Source organism: Dendrobates tinctorius, unplaced genomic scaffold (genome assembly GCF_039654945.1).
Source record: "Dendrobates tinctorius isolate UK_male_01 unplaced genomic scaffold, ASM3965494v1 ptg000159l, whole genome shotgun sequence".
Classification (NCBI taxonomy): Eukaryota; Metazoa; Chordata; class Amphibia; order Anura; family Dendrobatidae; genus Dendrobates; species Dendrobates tinctorius.
This window is the reverse complement of record NW_027361826.1, coordinates 6,584,230-6,604,248: the sequence shown is the minus strand read 5'-3', so window position 1 is coordinate 6,604,248 and position 20,019 is coordinate 6,584,230. Positions and strand designations below refer to the sequence as shown.

General features: G+C 45.8%; 1 protein-coding gene across 1 annotated transcript in view; it reads left to right on the top strand.

Moving 5' to 3' along the window:
• DMC1 (DNA meiotic recombinase 1) overlaps window positions 1–20,019 on the top strand; it is a 534,325-nt gene that overhangs the window by 121,353 nt on the left and 392,953 nt on the right. The window contains exon 4 of the mRNA XM_073549424.1: window positions 18,534–18,586. Coding sequence (XP_073405525.1) covers window positions 18,534–18,586 — 53 coding nt within the window. The remainder of the gene's footprint in view (window positions 1–18,533; window positions 18,587–20,019) is intronic.

The following is a 20,019-nucleotide window of genomic DNA, read 5'->3' as shown; positions in this document are numbered from 1 at the left end:
TGGCGAAGGTGTTGCGGTGTCCCGGGGGTCTCAACATCACTGACTTCCGGGCTTCCCCATCTAGCGCCATAAGGGCCACCTCAGCCTCTAAATCTGGAGTCATGGGGTGCATGCGGAAAAGGCCCCGCATACGCTCCGTCCAGCTCCACAACAGCGTATCGGAGCCAGGCCAGAGAACCAGGGCAAGTTACTTAGCATAGCCCCCAGGGAGATGCTGGAGCGGGGGCCCCCATTATCAGCAGCACCCTCGGCCCCACTCTGATAGGGCGCACCACCGTCTGCGCTCAGAGACTGCATCCTGCTGACTACGCCAAATGTGGTACTAGCAGGTACGCAGGATGCAGTGACGAGTCGTGAGTCGGTTTGGTGTTTTTATAATAACGTTTATAGGCCTAAAGGGGACTTTCCTCAGTCTCAGCCTATTCAACCAAAGGGGGTAACAAGGGTTGCCCTCGCAGGGGCTCAATACAGTTCACACAAACAGGAGAACACGACTACATCCGGCGAGAGCCGGTCACTATAGGGCCGCGGTATGGCCGACTACGGGTCCTTAACTATATAGTCAACTTAGCCATCCTGACGTCCCTCAGCGTTCTGGCCGGTGGTTCTTCAGCGGAGTAGCCGCTGGGCCCAGCTACTGAAGAGTTGGCGTAGTCTTTGAGCGTTCCGCCGCTCCTGTGGCGCTGGGGTACCTCCGGCCCCGGAGGAGTCCTTGGATGAGTAGGCCGCAGCCGCTGGATGGGGGCAAGCGGCGGCGATGCGGGGTGGCGGGTGACAGGCCACCTGTGCAGCTAGCCACTGCGACGGGGACTCCGCGGTGAGCGGAGGCTCGGCCCTTGCCGCGGACCGGAGCGAGACAGTGGTGGCCGCCAACGGCACTGGACTTGCCGCAGCCACTGGTGAGAGCAGGGCGGCTGCGGATGGCGGGGAACAGGCCACGGGCCGGAGCGAGACGGCAACGGCCGCGGGCGACCGTGGGTAGGTCGCAGCCGCAGGCTGTGGTGAGGCGGCAGCGGCCACGGGATGAGCTGAGGCAGCAGTGGCCGCGGGCTGCAGCGAGGCAGCAAGTATCAGACGGTCGTCTCGGCGACGTCCCTCTGAAGTCCTCAGTGAGCGTCTTCCCTGGCACTGGTAAGTTGCTCTAGCTCTCAGTCGCTTCCACGGTCTCCTGCTGCCTCTGTCCCGGTCTGCTGACTCATCGTGACTGGCGCTCCTCGCCCCTTTTATACTGGCCTCTCCCGTAGCCCATCTGTCCTTCTCAACGGTCCGTCCCCGAACTCTGTCCTCCGGGAATAGTTTCCCTTGGAACCTAGATGACGGCTCCCTTGGTTCCGGCTCAGACACTCGACGGGGGTTCCTTCCACACAATGCCCACAGATCAATGCCTACAGCATTCACGTGCACACCATCAGCCAACCAAAAATCACCCCCCCCTTTTTCTAAGACAGAATGGTGGTCTGCAATGCCCCATTGTGAGTAATAAAATTGGACACTGCCCTATTTACTTTTTTCAGGGCCTTATTGATCTTCTCAACTGACCGTGCTTTCCACCAACATTTTCTCGGGACGATTTCAGACCAAACTGTAACCATCCCGGAAAAAGACATCCAAAGGCGCAACAAGTCATGTTTAACATCCCTAATCAAATATCTTCCAAGATCATTACCCCCACATGTAACACTAAAATGTCAGGAACCCTATCCAGACGAGTACTATCGTGCACTTCCTGTAAAACCCCGGCTCCAACCCATACCTCTAAAACCAAGCCACCTGATCACCAACGTGCTCCTGGAAAACTAACCTCTTTCCTTACATCAGCCCGAAGCACTCCCCAGTGGACATATGAATGGCCCAGTGTTTATATAAAAAATATTGAAACCTGTAATCAAAAACAAGCAAACCACAATCAAACTCTAGGAACAATACTAAATGAACACCTACAGTAAATCAAAACCACACTCTAATTTAAGAAGGCAACCCTTTCACTAAACCCTGAGGTCTGATGTAACACTTTGACTCCCAGCATCCTCAAACATTTCCGAAATACTGAAGTAAATTGGTATTTAGACACAAAGGAATCGGCTTCATGACATAACAAAGGTCCTTACCAATTGGGCCCGAAAGCGTTAAAAAGCTACAGACAAGGTAAAGGACACATAGCTGATTTCAGAACTGCTTCTAAAATTATTTGCCTACCTTTTCCTGCCTGACCCATTTTCGATTTTCGAATCCAAAATTCTATTCCCCGGGCAGTAGCAACAACATCCACGGTTAAAAGTCCTTGCAACTAGTACCCCTATGAAAACCCTTCAATGCTTGTTTTACCAAGAAACTTTTTGTCAAATGCCTCTGACCATGCAAATTGAAGACAAAGGCTAAACCCACGATCAACCAGGAAACCTTTGCTGATGACCCGCCCTCCGATGCTACCTGACTAAGACACATCAGCAGCACTCCTCTTGATCGTCTTCAGATAACCTCTGATTGAAAGAACCCAACCAATCCTTTCATAAGTGCCATACTGACTGACAAGCTGCCCACGTGACAATAGCCAGAGAAGACCTAATCAGAGATTCAGCAGCTCGGAAACCATGCTTCAAAGGTCCGCAGGGCATTCTAACCACTTGTTCTCCGCATTCGGAGGCAACGGCCAAAAATTCTCCCACTGAAAATGAAATGGTGAATCAGCAATCATATTCTGTACACATGGCACATGCAGTAATATATGCATTTATGGAGAAACTTGCCAACGCCAACTGACGGAATACCCAAATCACTGGAGGTGAATATGCAGTGATACTATTAATTGCAAACACTGCCCCCATGTTATCACAGTTGAAATGTACAGTACTCTCCTGTTCTGAAGCCCCTGTTTCCATAAATGCACTGCCATCAATATGGAAAAAAAATTGAGAAAGGTAATATTTTTAACTAGCTCCAGACTAAACCATTCTTCAGGCCACCTGGCTGCACACCACTGACCCCTGAAGTAGGCCCCAACACCGAAGCTACCAGCTGTGTCCGTGTACAGATCATTCTCAGAGTTATCCATCACCTCATCCATTAGCAACGATTGCCCATTATATTGCTCCAAAAAACTCCCCCAAACTGTCAGATCCGCTTTTTGCTCAGCAGACAACCAAATGTAATGATGGGCCAACCACTGAGAAAATACTTTACCCATAGGGATAAGACGGCATGAAAAATTGAAATTCCCAAGCAGCGACTGCACTTCCCTCAACATTAATTTTTAACCTGCTGCACCTTGGCAACCTCAGCCCTCAACGCCACCACTTTTTCTTCCGGCAGCCAAAATTTCCAATTTAGTTAGTCGAAAACAATTCATAAAAAATATACACATAGATGGACCTTTGATTTTATCGGGCTCTGCCACTCACTCAGTAACTCCAAAAATGGTCTCACAACAATCAACAATAAGAAAAATCAACCAAGCAGTGGATGAGGGAGTCCAATAGCACACATGACAAGGAACAGCCCATGGATAATCATCTGTCCACAAAAAATGCCCCCTCCTAATAACCAGACACTAGTCTAATGAACGAGCAATAACCTAAAAGCAGACTCAAATTCAATATTGGCCATCAACTCTTCCCTCCCACAACTAAGGTTCCTTAACTAACCCGGACATATGCCCCAAAGCAACTTCCTTACTCAACTTCTCGGAAAGGACTAAAGCATACTGATCTGCAGATTTGAGGATCTTAAAAACAGATGGAATTTTAAACAAAGGAGGGGGAATCCTAAAACCTTCCTCAAAACCTGCCAACAACAAATCAACCTTTTCTCGATCAAGAAATCTATTTATATAAGGGAGCATCGTGGTTAATTTTACCGGTGTCACCCCCAATGGCATTACTGGTAGCTGACCTTGCCTTCTTGAAACATTTGGCAGCACCGTGGGAAGAAACACTGCAATGCGAAGACGAGATGCTTGAATTTGCAGAGCCCCAAATTTACACTGGCTTTCACTGAATTGCCAGCATAAACCTGGCTTTTGTAACCCCAGCTGTCCTGATTGGCTTCCGGTTCCTTGAGTCCCTGACTGTCTAGCTGACTGGCCGGCAACACCATCCCCGCTGTGAAAGGAATGACCATATCTGCTAGGAGCCATCACTCATAACCAACTATTGATCCTATTGTAATGTGAGTCGGAAAGCTTTTTACTATCGAAACTGCTCATCATACTACAGTCACGCTTGCCCCCTATAAATCCTATGGGCCTCACCAATAGAGTCCACATTGCAATACAGGGGTGAGCAATTCTCCGGCACTTTTTCACCTTGTTACACCGCTCCGACATACTCACCCGGCCTCCGCTCCCACGCCGTCTCTGCATATTCACCCAGCCTCCGCTCCCACGCCGCAGCCTCTCGCCACCCGACGGCCACGGCGGTCACCTCTGACAGGCTCGCGGCCTACGCCATCTCTGCATGCAATGCGCATGCGCCATAGGCCGCGGCCGCGCCTCCCTTCTGCTTCTTGTGCTCCGGCAGTGCCCTGACCCGGAAGCACCTTCGGACCAATGGCAGACCAGATGGGGCCATATCAGGCCGCTTCCCCCTGAGGGAGGCGCCTGATCGTTGTGTTACCTTGCACGCTGGGCCCTGCTTCCTCCTGTGCTCTCTGCAGCCTCTCGGTGCCGTCCTCGGTGTTTCCTGCAGCAGCCTCACAGCCTGTCTTCCGTGTTCCCTGCAGTATTCTCAGTCCTGCTCCAGTGTTCCTGTTTCCTCCATCTCCTGCCCTGTTCCTGTGTTCCTGTTCCAGCCTACTACAACCCTGCCTCCGGTGTTCCTGCTCCACTCAACTATCCACACTCCTACAGTCCTACTCCAGTCCTGTTCCATCCTACTCCAGTCCTGCCTCCGGTGTTCCTGTTTCATCCAACTATACACACTCCTACAGTACTACTCTAGTCCTGTTCCTGTGTTCCGGTTCCATCCTACTCCAGTCCTGCCTCCGGTGTTCCTGTTCCATCCAGCTATCCACTCTCCTACAGTCCTACTCCAGTCCTGTCTCCTGTTTTCCGGTCCAGCCATCTCTCCACGTTCCAGCCTTACAGTCTACACTTCAGTCCCACACTCCCACTCCAGTCCATCCTGAGCCGCCCCTCTCGTTACCGGCTACCGTGGTACTTGAACCCCTGGGCCTGCTCCTAACGGTTCCTGTATAGGGGTCGGTTCCACCTGGCATCTCGCCCGGGGCCCCTCGGTGCCACGGTCCAGTGGGTCCACTCCTGGAGATTCCGGCTCCTGAACACCCACGCTAACACACCTATAACGTTGGTCAGAAAAGCCTGAAGACAGTTAGTGAATGTTTGAGGAAACAAGCACCATATCTGCTACTCCTCATCTTTATATGCTGTCCTACGTTTTACTTTTATCTACATAAAAATTTTCCAATGGTAAAAGAGAAAAACTGCAAAATACTCGCCTTTCCAAATTTTTTCCCTTACTTCTTTTTTAAGATGGGCTTCCAGGGAACTTTCAAAGCAAACACAAACTTCCCCATGTGCCCTATCGTCAAGATGAATTCTATTCTACTTCTCCTTTTCGGTCTGCACTGAAACCGAGACTGGTCAGAAACTTGACTCAAGACCTCAATTTCATTGAGAGACCCTCTCTGCCTGCAAACTTGGGGACTAACCCACGTGACTAAGTGCCTAAGAGTTGCCCCACCCACTTCCAAATGAGTTAATAAATATCTAACATTCGCCAGCACTTCCCTAACCCCATCACCAATCATGTCTGGCCAACCTTCAAGTTCCAGTACTAAGCCTGTGAAGTGTACCCCTGGACTACCCGCTACTCCTGAAGACATAAAGACGAGGAAATAGACAAGACAAAGAATAATACCAGGCTGGAAAGGAGCTGTGATCCTCTAGCTGTAAATCAGGAATCCAAGCTCCCGTTTGCTTCTCAAAGTCTTACTGCTGAACCCTCAGCCATCTGGATCCGAAAGATGGAGGTATGGGGGAACTTGTTGTCTGGGCCCTAGGAGGCTGCACCATGCTGGAAGGGATCGGCATGAAAGATGAGGATGGACCAGTAAACTGCAGCTGGGGTGGTGACCCCACAGAGAACAGTCCCCTTTCCGATACTCGCCCTGCCTGGGACATCTGTGTAGCGCTGATATGGACCAGCAATAAGTATGGGGGAGCTGAAATAGGATTCCCCATATGGGTCTGTAACCCCCCAGGAAATAGGCTACTGCCTTTACCATTAGCATCTTGGGACATCCGGCCTTCATCTGGGGTTTCAGATTGGGATTTACGACAGACGACTCCCTCTATCCATGCTGGTGATTTTCTTCCTGTGCCTTCTGATGTCTGATGTCTCCTGCTCTTTCCCTGCATGGTTCAGCTAAGTGATTAATTTGCTATTCTGTTTGCATTTAATCTGGTTTTGTCTATCTCTGCTTTATGCGGGTCAGCCAGCTCCAGCTGGGGCTGTGCTGAATCACCGCCCATATGTTACTGCTTGTGCCAGTTTGTTTTGTCCCGTGTTACATAGTAACATACTAACATAGTTATTAAGGTTGAAGGGGGACTTTAAGTCCATCTAGTTCAACCCATATCCTATCCTAACCTGCCCTAACATGTTGATCCAGAGGAAGGCAAAAAAAAAACCATGTGGCAAACAGTAAGCTTCACATTGGGGAAAAAAATTCCTTCCCGACTCCACATATGGCAATCAGACTAGCTCCCTGGATCAACGCAATATTAAGGAAACTAGTGTATATACACTGTAATATTATACTTTTCAAGAAAGGCATCCAGTCCCTTCTTAAATTTTAGTAGGGAATCACTCATTACAACATCATATGGCAGAGAGTTCCATAGTCTCACTGCTCTTACAGTAAAGAATCCGCATCTGTGAGTATGCTTAAACCTACTTTCCTCCAGACGTAGAGGATGCCCCCTTGTCCCCGTCACAGGTCTAAGAGTAAAAAGATCATTAGAAAGGTCTTTGTACTGTCCCCGTATATATTTATACATTGTAATAAGATCACCCCTAAGCCTTCGATTCTCCAAACTAACCCCAAGTGTAATAACCTGTCTTGGTATTGCAGACACCCTAGCTCCCTAATAACCTTGGTCGCTCTGCTCTGCACCCGCTCCAGTTCAGCTATGTCTTTCTTATACACCAGAGACCAGAACTGTACACTGTATTCTAAGTGTGGTCACACTAGTGACTTATAGAGAGGTAAAATTATGTTCTCCTCATGAGCATCTATGCCTCTTTTAATGCATCCCATTATTTTATTTGCCTTTGCAGCAGCTGCCTGACACTGGCCACTAAATGTGAGTTTGTCATCCACCCATACACCCAGGTCTTTTTCAGTGACAGTTTTGCCCAGTGTTTTACAATTAAGCACATAATTATACATCTTGTTCGTTCTACCCAAGTGCATGACTTTACATTTATCCGCATTAAAGCTCATTTGTCATTTATCAGCCCAAGCTTCTAGTTTACATAAATCCTCCTGTAATATAAAATTGTCCTCCTCTGTATTGATTACCCTGCAGAGTTTAGTGTCATCTGCAGATATTGAAATTCTACTCTCTATGCCCCCTACAAGGTCATTAATAAATATGTTAAAAAGAAGCGGGCCCAAAACTGACCCCTGTGGTACCCCATTGCTAACCGTGAACCAGTCAGAGTGTGTTCCATTAATAACCACCCTTTGTTTCCTATCCCTGAGCCAGCGCTTAACCCACCTACACATATTTTCCCCTATCCCCATTGCTCTCATTTTATGTATCAACCTTTTGTGTGACACCGTATCAAAAGCTTTTGAAAAGTCCATGTACACCACGTCCATTGCATTCCCTTGGTCCAGTCCAGAACTTACCTCTTCATAAAAGCTTATCAGATTAGTCTGACAGGAACGGTCCCTCGTAAACCCATGTTGATATAGGGTCATCATGAGGTTATTCTTCTCCAGATACTCCAGTATAGTATCTCTTAGAAAACCCTCCAGGATTTTACCCACAGTTGAGGTTAAACTTACTGGCCTATAATTTCCAAGTTCAGTTTTTGTCCCCTTTTTGAATATTGGCACCACATTTGCTATACGCCAGTCCTGTGGTACAGACCCTGTTATTATGGAATCTTTAAAGATTAAAAATAATGGTCTATCTACGACTGTGCTTAATTCCTGCAGTACTCGGGGGTGTATCCCATCCGGGCCCAGGGATTTGTCAGTTTTAGTGATTTTTAGACGCCGCCGTACTTCCTGCTGGGTTAAGCAGGTGACGTGTAATGGAGAATTTTTATCCCTGATCATGTTATCCGTCATGGGATTGTCTTGTGTAAATACTGTTGAAAAAATGTCATTTAGCATATTGACTTTTTCCTCATCCTCTTCCACCATTTCACCCAGACTATTTTTAAGGGGACCAACACTATCATTTTTTAGTTTCTTACTATTTATGTAGTTAAAGAATCTTTGCTGTCTTGATTTGCTTTTTACAGAATTTATTTAATCTTCTGTATTTAGTTAATGCCTCATCACTACCTACTTGCTTTAATTCTCTAAATGCTTTATTTTTAGCTCTTATTGCACCCCTTACAGCTCTATTTAGCCATAGTGGTTTCCTCCTATTTCTAGCATGTTTATTCCCATACGGTATATATTGTGCACAGGTCCTATTCAGGATGCTAATAAACGTCCCCCATTTTCTTTGTGTATTTTTATTTCTCAGGATATCGTCCCAGTTGATTGCACCAAGATCATCTCTCATCCGTTGGAAATTTGCTTTCCTGAAGTTTAGTGTCCTTGTAACCCTCTACTACACATCTTTTTAAAGGACACCTGATAACTTATTATTTTGTGATCACTATTACCCAAGTGACCCCCAACCCTTACATTTGATATGCGGTCTGGCCTGTTGGTTAATATTAGGTCTAGCAGTGCCCCCCCCTCTTGTTGGGTCCTGAACCAGTTGTGAAAGGTAATTGTCTCTCATAGTTGTCAAAAACCTATTACCTTTGCTGGAACTGCAGGTTTCGGTTCCCCAATGTATTTCAGGGTAGTTGAAGTCCCCCATAATAATGACTTCTCCTTGAGTCGCTGCTTCATCTATTTGCTTTATGAGGATATTCTCTGTTGCTTCAATTATTTTTGGAGATTTACAACAAACCCCTATCAGTAATTTATTATTTCCCCCCCCCTCCCCAAATCTTTACCCACAGGGACTCTACATTTTCATTAGATTCATATATATGGGTTTTAAGGATGATTTTACATATAAATACACGCCTCCCCGTCGTTTATTTGTATGGTCATTTCTGAACAGACTATAGCCCTGTAAATTAACCGCCCAGTCATGGCTCTCGTCCAGCTATGTCTCAGATATCCCCACCATGTCATAATTATGTTCCAACAACATTAATTCCAATTCCTCCATTTTGTTGGCGAGGCTTCTGGCATTAGTATACATGCACTTTATGTATCTCTCTGTACCTCTATTCTTTCTTAAATTATTAACTGTTCTAACCCCACCATGCCACCCCCACCCCCAATTTCATTATTTGTGCCCAGGTCTCTATCTGCACTATCTTGCCCTCCTATAAAAGGAACACCCTCCCCCCGTCCCTAGTTTAAACACTCCTCCAACCTTCTAACCATTTTCTCCCCCAGCATAGCTGCACCATCCCCATTGAGGTGCAGCCCGTCTCTAGTGTAGAACCTGTAGCCAACTGAGAAGTCGGCCCAGTTCTGCAGGAACCCAAATCCCTCCTTCCTACACCAATTCCTGAGCCACTTATTAACCTCCCTAATCTCCCGTTGCCTCTCTGGCGTGGCACGTGGTACAGGAAGTATTTCCGAAAATACCACCTTGGAGGTCCTTGCTTTAAGCTTACAGCCTAATTCCCTGAAATCATCTTTAACATAGTAACATAGTTATTAAGGTTGAAGGGAGACTTTAAGTCCATCTAGTTCAACCCATATCCTATCCTAACTTGCCCTAACATGTTGATCCAGAGGAAGGCAAAAAAACCCCATGTGGCAACAGTAAGCTTCACATTGGGGAAAAAAATTCCTTCCCGACTCCACATACGGCAATCAGACTAGCTCCCTCGATCAACGCAATATTAAGGAGACTAGTGTATATACCCTGTAATATTATACTTTTCAAGAAAGGCATCCAGTCCCTTCTTAAATTTTAGTAGTGAATCACTCATTACAACATCATATGGCAGAGAGTTCCATAGTCTCACTGCTCTTACAGTAAAGAATCCGCGTCTGTGAGTATGCTTAAACCTTCTTTCCTCCAGACGTAGAGGATGCCCCCTTGTCCCCGTCACAGGTCTAAGAGTAAAAAGATCATTAGAAAGGTCTTTGTATTGTCCCCACATATATTTATACATTGTAATAAGATCACCCCTAAGCCTTCGATTCTCCAAACTAAATAACCCCAAGTGTAATAACCTGTCTTGGTATTGCAGACCCCCTAGTTCCCTAATAACCTTGGTCGCTCTTCTCTGCACCCGCTCCAGTTCAGCTATGTCTTTCTTATACACCGGAGACCAGAACTGTACACAGTATTCTAAGTGTGGTCGCACTAGTGACTTATATAGAGGTAAAATTATGTTCTCCTCATGAGCATCTATGCCTCTTTTAATGCATCCCATTATTTTAATTGCCTTTGCAGCAGCTGCTTGACTCTGGCCACTAAATGTGAGTTTGTCGTCCACCCATACACCCAGGTCTTTTTCAGTGACTGTTTTGCCCAGTGTTTTACAATTAAGCACATAATTATACAACTTGTTCGTTCTACCCAAGTGCATGACCTTACATTTATCCCCATTAAAGCTCATTTGCCATTTATCAGCCGAAGCTTCTAGTTTACATAAATCCTCCTGTAATATAAAATTGTCCTCCTCTGTATTAATTACCCTGCAGAGTTTAGTGTCATCTGCAAATATTGAAATTCTACTCTCTATGCCCCCTACAAGGTCATTAATAAATATGTTAAAAAGAAGCGGGCCCAAAACTGACCCCTGTGGTACCCCACTGCTAACCGTGACCCAGTCCGAGTGTGCTCCATTAATAACCACCCTTTGTTTCCTATCCCTGAGCCAGCTCTTAACCCACCTACACATATTTTCCCCTATCCCCATTGTTCTCATTTTATGTATCAACCTTTTGTGTGGCACCTTATCAAAAGCTTTTGAAAAGTCCATGTACACCACGTCCACTGCATTCCCTTGGTCCAGTCCGGAACTTACCTCTTCATAAAAGCTTATCAGATTAGTCTGACAGGAACGGTCTCTTGTAAACCCATGTTGATATTGGGTCATAAGGTTATTCTTCTCCAGATACTCCAGTATAGTATCTCTTAGAAAACCCTCCAGGATTTTACCCACAGTTGAGGTTAAACTTACTGGCCTATAATTTCCAAGTTCAGTTTTTGTCCCCTTTTTGAATATTGGCACCACATTTGCTATACGCCAGTCCTGTGGTACAGACCCTGTTATTATGGAATCTTTAAAGATTAAAAATAGTGGTCTATCTATGACTGTGCTTAATTCCTGCAGTACTCGGGGGTGTATCCCATCCGGGCCCGGGGATTTGTCAATTTTAGTGATTTGTAGACGCCGCCGTACTTCCTGCTGGGTTAAGCAGGTGACATTTAATGGAGAATTTTTATCCCTGATCATGTTATCCGTCATGGGATTTTCTTGTGTAAATACTGTTGAAAAAAAGTTATTTAGCATATTGGCTTTTTCCTCATCCTCATCCACCATTTCACCCAGACTATTTTTAAGGGGACCAACACTATCATTTTTTAGCTTCTTACTATTTATGTAGTTAAAGAATATTTTGGGATTATTTTTACTTTCTCTGGCAATGAGTCTCTCTGTCTCAATCTTTGCTGTCTTGATTTGCTTTTTACAGAATTTATTTAATCTTCTGTATTTATTTAATGCCTCATCACTACCTACTTGCTTTAATTCTCTAAATGCTTTATTTTTATCTCTTATTGCGCCCCTTACAGCTCTATTTAGCCATAGTGGTTTCCTCCTATTTCTCGCATGTTTATTCCCATACGGTATATATTGTGCACAGGTCCTATTCAGGATGCTAATAAATGTCTCCCATTTTCTTTGTGTATTTTTATGTCTCAGGATATCGTCCCAGTTAATTGCACCAAGATCATCTCTCATCCGTTGGAAATTTGCCTTCCTGAAGTTTAGTGTCCTTGTAACCCCTCTACTACACATCTTATTAAAGGATACATGAAAACTTATTAATTTGTGATCACTATTACCCAAGTGACCCTCAACCCTTACATTTGATATGCGGTCTGGCCTGTTGGTTAATATTAGGTCTAGCAGTGCCCCCCTTCTTGTTGGGTCCTGAACCAGTTGTGAAAGGTAATTGTCTCTCATCGTTGTCAGAAACCTATTACCCTTGCTGGAACTGCAGGTTTCGGTTCCCCAATGTATTTCAGGGTAGTTGAAGTCCCCCATAATAATGACTTCTCCTTGAGTCGCTGCTTCATCTATTTGCTTTATGAGGATATTCTCTGTAGCTTCCATTATTTTTGGAGATTAATAACAAACCCCTATCAGTAATTTATTATTTTTCCCCCCTCCCCTTATCTCTACCTAAAGGGACTCTACATTTTCATTAGATTCATATATATTATCACGAAGGATGGGTTTTAAGGATGATTTTACATATAAACACACGCCTCCCCCTCGCTTATTTGTTCGGTCATTTCTGAACAGACTATAGCCCTGTAAATTAACAGCCCAGTCATGGCTCTCATCCAGCCATGTCTCAGATATCCCCACCATGTCATAATTATGTTCCAACAACATTAACTCCAATTCCTCCATTTTGTTGGCGAGACTTCTGGCATTAGTATACATGCACTTTATGGATCTCTCTGTACCTCTATTCTTTCTTAAATTATTAACTGTTCTAACCCCACCCCCCATGCCACCTCCACCCCCAATGTCATTATTTGTGCCCAGGTCTCTATCTGCACTGTCTTCCCCTCCTATAAAAGGAATACCCTCCCCCCGTCCCTAGTTTAAACACTCCTCCAACCTTCTAGCCGTTTTCTTCCCCCTACCTCTAACTTTGTCATTTGTGCCAATGTGCACAATGACCGCTGGATGCTCACCAGCCCCTCCCAGTAATCTGTCAACCCGATCAGCGATGTGTCGAACTCGAGCGCCAGGTAGGCAGCACACCGTTCGACAATCCCTGTCTTTGTGACAGATTGCCCTATCTGTTCCCCTAATAATTGAGTCTCCCACTACCAGAACCTGTCTGGCCTGCCCTGCTCTCCTATTTCCCCCTTGCTGCAGCAGTGCTACTCCTGCACTAACACTCCCCTCATCTGCCAATTTAGCAAACTTATTGGGGTGTGCCAGATTAGGACTAGCCTCCCTGGTGCTCTTCCCTCTACCCCGCCTTCTAACTGTCACCCAGCTAGCTGCTTCATTGTCCTGCAGCTCCAACCTAGCATCCCCCCTCATCTATCCCATTGAGCGTCTGCTCAGTGAGCAGAAGACTCCTTTCCATATTGTCTATGGATCTCAGTGTTGCCAGCTGCACATTTAGATCCAGTATCTGGGCTTCCAAATGCACAACGTGCTCACATCTCGCACAGCGGTATGCACCCTCGACCGGCTGTTCAAGGATTTCATACATGCGGCAAGACGTGCACTGGATGGCATTGGCAATAGTGGAGCACATCCTAATGGGGATTGCACAAGACAATAAGATAAGCAAAAATAAATAAAAAGTATTAATAAAATATAACAACAATTCAGTAATACCTCCCTTGGAAACTCCCTGAATCCAAAGTCACTGCATCTCAAGTCACACACTTACCACGGTTCGCACTTACGCTCAGGTCACACTCAGCTCGTTCACACTCGCTAAGGCAGAAGATTTAAAAGATTTTTTTTTTACCAGTACACCACCCTGCTGCTCAATGCACTTCCAAAAGTTATATTGGTCTCTTTTTGCTTTGCTTTCAGAATATACCAGAGTGCTGATATAGCGGGGGCGAAGTCGTGCGACTTCAGTGTTTTTTTTGCATCAGACGTGTTGGACTTTTTGCAGGGTTTTTTGTGAGATTGCAGACAGTGTCTTTCCTTTCCTGTCTAGCCAGTGTGGGTCCCATCATTTGCTCAGTCTATTTTTCTGCCCGCGTTTGTGTTTTCATCTTGTCTCACCGACAATATATGTTTGGGAGCTATCTAATCCTTTGGGGTCTGCTCCGGGGCAGTTTAGATTTTCCCTTTCTTGCTTTAGGCTTAGTTAGTTCTCCGGCTGTGCCGAGGCGTCTAGGATCATCGTAGGTATGCTCCACGGCTACTGCTAGTTGTGTAGACAGGATCAGGGGTCTGCATCCGCTTAGTTAGCAACCTCTCTGGTTTTCTGTGGCTTAGCCTGGGCTTGCTATCCTCGGTGACCCATTCATAACACAAGTGCTTATCCTGCCTGCTGCACTCTGATGCAAATCCTGCTTGCTGCCCTCTAGTGTAATTCCTGTCTGCTGCACTCGGACACAAGCTCTGCTGCACTTGGATATGGACTTGGTCAGCTGCACTGTGATGCAAGCTTTGCCTGCTGCTCCATCCAGTCTGTCCTTTTGGGTCCAGCTGCTGCACGACCATTGGTCTGTCCTGGAGTGGCACCTGGCGCTCATCTGGAGCCAAGTCCATCCTCACCACCAGAGGCTCTAGTGAACAGTCAGGTGATCGATTAGTCACGCCACGTTCGTGACATAAAAGAATCTTAGCTTTCAATCTTCTGCAAGCTCCACACAGCAGAGGATTTGGAACCAGGGCCTCAAGCAGCTGATACATGCTGACACCAGAGACCTCCACACATTGGCTGGTCTCCAGAGAAAACCTCTATCACCAACAGTCAGCAGGATGTGTCAGGTAACTATTTAAAGGATGGTGGGAGTGGTCACCACCCACATCAGCTGACCAGCAACACAGCAGCTGCTAGCAAGCTGCCAGCAAGGAAAACTGACATTAACCCTTGCTTGCCTGAAAGGAAAAAAGATACATTTAAAATATAGCAGAACCAGAGCTGCCAAGAATCCCCAAATGAATCATGAAAGTACCCCCCTTTCAACGAGGAGCCTCTGGACCCTCAACACCGGACTTCACAAAAATTGACATCTCAACCCACTAGGATTCACCTCTGCAGTCACCTGATCCTCAAGTGATGGCAAATGCAGCCTAAAGGAGATGGCAATAGTGTAGGCTCTGAAGGCGCAACAAATGTCCAGAGCGCTGACCTGTGGAATACGTTATGTACCTGCATTACTGGAGGTAACTCCAGCGTGAAAGTTCCCAGGCTGAGAATAGCCGACACCCAATACGGCCCAATCACCCTAGAAGTCCAGGTCTCAGATGCGTACTTCCACCTGATGTTTTTGGTGGACACCCACACGTATTCATTCACACACCTGAACTTTTATTTCCATGCATGCGTTTGCCAATTGATATTGAACTCTTTGAGGAACAGACAACAAAGGCATCCCCCGTGTCACCAAACTCATACCCTCGCTACATACAGAGGAAACCACCACCCTCCCCTGACACATTCTCCTGAGTGGACTCCATGACTCGGTTTGCTTGTTGTGAGGGTTGAGTCTTGCCCCTACTCCCTGGAAGCACCTTAGCTGCCACCTCTTGCGAAGAGGAGGTAGGCTGAGAAGGACAGTAGAGATCAAAGCTCCCAGGCAACAGTTCTTACAAGACTGGTTATAACTAACTACTTCCCTGGACTGCCAATTTATGACCGGATTGTGACTCTTCAGCCAGGGAAGGCCTAAGACGATGGAAATAGACATACCCTCCAAGATGTAGCATAAGAGGGACTCTTCATGAAGAGTCCCTATATGCAGGTTAATATTATCTACGGCTTGGATCACATTCCCCTGGCTGAGAGGAACAGAGTCAATTGCCCAAACGTTTATGGATCTTGCCAGCGTCCTACCGATCAGACCATGGGTTTGAACAAAGTGAGAATCCGCCAAACTGACTCCAGCTCAACTATCCACAAGAACCGTTATGGTCTCAGCTTTCCTACCAACCACCACTTCAGCTGGAATGGTACACTGAGACATAAAGGTGGAGGAAATGTACACACCCTGGACTTCTCCCTCCACATGACCAGGGGAACGCGGCTTTTATGATGGAGTACATACTTTGGCGTGAGCTGGGTAGACAGAACAAAGTGAGAATCCACCAAACTGACTCCAGCTCAACTATCCACAAGAACCGTTATGGTCTCAGCTTTCCTACCAACCACCACTTCAGCTGGAATGGTACACTGAGACATAAAGGTGGAGGAAATTTACACACCCTGCATGTCTCCCTCCACACGTCCAGGGGAACGCGGCTTTTGTGATGGAGCACATACTTTGGCGTGAGCTGGGCAGACATTGATGTATTGATCAGTCAGACCTCAGAAAAACATGTCCCCATCCCACAGCGAACTGCAGGCAACCTAGTTTGAGAGAAGACTCCTCCCACCTGCATGGGTTCGTCCATCTGCACCATTGTGTCCTTGTCCCTAGAAAGAACAACAGGGGGTAGATTTGGTGTATGTCTCTCCCTGAGGTGTCTATCCACCCGAATAGCAAGGGCCATAGTGGCCTCCAACGACCCAGGTGTAGCATACTGCACCAGAGCCTAGCTGACAGACCCTGACAAAAATGCCTTCTAAAAGCACGGTCATTCAACTGCGTGCCAGTGGCCCATCTCCAAAACTCCGAGCAGTACTCCTCAGCCGGCCAACCTACCTGCTTGATTTTTCGGAGTCGAGACTCAGCCAGGGAGACGCCATCAGGCTCCCCATACACCATCGCCAATGCTGCAAAAAAACTTGTCCACCGTCCGCAAAGATAGTGAATCAGTCAGCAGGGAGAAGGCGCAGGTTTGGGGATCACCCTTGAGAAAGGAGACTATAATCTCCACAAGCTGTTCCTCACTCTCTCTGATGAACGAGGGCAAAGCCTAAAATATAACTCACAGACTTCCTTAAAGATCAAAAATGTATCTCTCCCTCCAGAGGACCTGTCAGGGAGAGATATCTTGGGTTCCGGTTGAGCCAAGACATGAGCAGAGACCATGAGCCCAGACACCTTCTGAAGCTGCTGTACCACCTGAGACCGCAGCTTCTTTAACTCATCCGTGAGGGTCTGGAAAAGGCAAGCCAAAGCCTCTGGTTGCACCATAGGTTCACCGGAATTAAGGTTCGGTTGGTGATAATGTCACAACCCTCTAGGGTAGGACCAGCGGACAGCACAACAAACCAACAACAGGGATGGAAAAAGGGGGAAGGCCCTAATAATAGGGAAAGAGGGATGGGGAACCTCTTAACAAATCTTGTGCCTATCTCTAAGCTCCCCTAACACCCTATGCGGGTCCTTCCCCCTGCCACTGTAAATGGTGTAAACACAGGGGGTAGTGACAAGCACGAGACAGACCAAGACAGGGAAAAAAGAAACTTAGCTTTCTAGCTTCTGCTGCAAGCTCCACGCAGCAGAGGATTCGGAACCAGGACCTCAAGCAGCTGATACACGCTGACACCAGAGAGCTCCACACTCATTGGCTGATCTCCAGAGGAAAACTCTCTTACCAATAGTCACCTGACTATTTAAAGAATGGTGGGAGTGGTCACCACCCACATCAGCTGACAAACAACACAGCAGCTGCCAGTAAGGAAAACTGACATTAAACCTTGCTGGCCTGAAAGGAAAAAAGCTATATTTAAATTATAGCGGAACCAGAGCTGCCGCGAACCCAAAAATTAATTGTGACAGTTGTGTAATGGAGGCCATCCTGAAGTGACACTGACTCCTGAGAGCGAAATAATGATAAACCCCTCCCCTTCCTGTTCCTATAATTCTTAATTCCTGGCCCACCCCTCACCTGATGTTAACCCAACCTCCCACCAACCTGTTGTCACGCCGGCCTACACCCACGCCGTGTGGTGGTAGTTGGGCTCCGGTCTCTCCTTTACACTGTTTATACATACTTTAGTACCTCAATATTTACCGCCATTTGTGAAGTATTTTTTTTAATTGAAGGGAGAAAACTACAAAAAAATAATATTACAATAGTTGGGTTTAAGAATGCAGCATATTGATATAATACTACTGACAATAAAATGCCATATAAATACTATGTTTGTAGACATTTTAATAATTTAATATCAAATTGCAACACATATCTGGACAAAAAAAGCAAGTTTGAGAAGGCATAAAAAATGAAAAAATCCATAGCTGAATTCTCTTAAGGGTGGTGCATTACTGTCTCTGACGAGGTCACCTGACCTGCAGCTGCACAAGGCACTGTGCAGCCACTGTTTTGTGGTGCTGTTCTTTATTGCACTGTATCTGCCATGGCTCAACTGGAAGTTTATTTTTAAGACACGTTTTTTAATGTTTTTATTTTTATATTTCACGTTACACAGTTTTGAGTAAAGTCATTATAAATCTGTATGCTTTCTTACAGCAAGCTATTAGGAGGTGGTATTGAAAGCATGGCAATAACAGAGACATTTGGAGGTAAACATTTTCCTTTATAAACAAATAGCTACATAATTTTCTAAGTAAAAGTGATTCATTAGGCATATTTATTAATACTGTTCAGTTAGTAGAAAGTGCAAAAATGTGCCACATTTATCATTATGATTCATGCCGTTTGATAAATCTGATATATCTTCAGACTGTCTAGTCTAAGTTTATAGGGCCTTATTAGTTGGCTTACATTACAGGATAATTTTGGCACAGTCTTGCTGTCACGGTTCCACCCCTTAGTGTCCCTGGGATGCAGTTACTGACATCTCAACCATCTTATCTGGTACAGGGGTATACTGAAACTGTCAGTACTATGATTGACAGCTAAGTCTTCTGGTCTGGTGCAGGGGTGTTGTTTGACAGCTTGGCCATCCAATCTGAGACTGAGAGGCACTGGATGTCTCCTCCAGGTGTTTATTATCCCAGGTCATTGCCAGGCTACTTAACTGGGCTGTTACTCTCAGACCTACTGTGTGGATTGTCTCTCTGTGCCTTGCATTCTGTTTGTAGATCTTTCGTTGCCTGACCTTGAACCTCGTTCTGACCATCCATCCCTTTAACCACTCCTGGTCTTATCCTCTATCCTCCTTGTATTCTGACCTTGGAATGTACCTGACTACACCGTTGTCTCTTCCTTCTGTTTATGACGTACCTTCCTGGCTTTTGACCTTGGACTCCGGACTATCCCATCTCATGGCTTGGATGTGAGAAGTGACTTAGCGTCACAGTTGTATGTTAGACCATATCCCATTTTCATAAAGCCATGCCCTGGTTTAGACAAGCCTCACCTTCTTGTCTGACAAGGTACAGCACAGGCAAGTGCAGGCGAGCACATTTTCGGTCCAAGTACGATCTGACAAAAATAAGATCACACTCGGATCAATGTTAGTCTAATCGATCGTGTGGATAACAGCTATTTTCCTTGGACCACAATGGTCTGAGAAAAAAGACTGCTGCATGCCCGAGTTTAATCTGATATTCGATCGCAGTCTTCATGCAAGTCAATATGTCCATGTAAAACATTGGACTGCACTTGGATGACATTTGAGTGCAGTGAAATTTCCATGGACTGACTGAATAGAGAAGATGGAGACATTTTTATCTCCATCTTCTCTTCATCCGAGAGAATTGGATCAGACAATGATCACACTCTAATCAAACTTTGATCAAAGTATGATTGGCATAATCAATCCATTTCTATCAGATTAGAGAATCTGTTGTCAACTGCACCTGCCCTATGTATCTAAATCACATAATAAATACACTAGCAGTCTTATTTTCAGTGTAAAACATACCTGGGTGCAATTGCATAGGTAGGCTCTGATTTGCTGCCTGTGGTTCACTCAATTTGAATCAAATGGCAGGTTCCCTTTTTAGAAGCAATTTTTTATTCTTCAAGAAGAAATTAACAAAACCTGTTT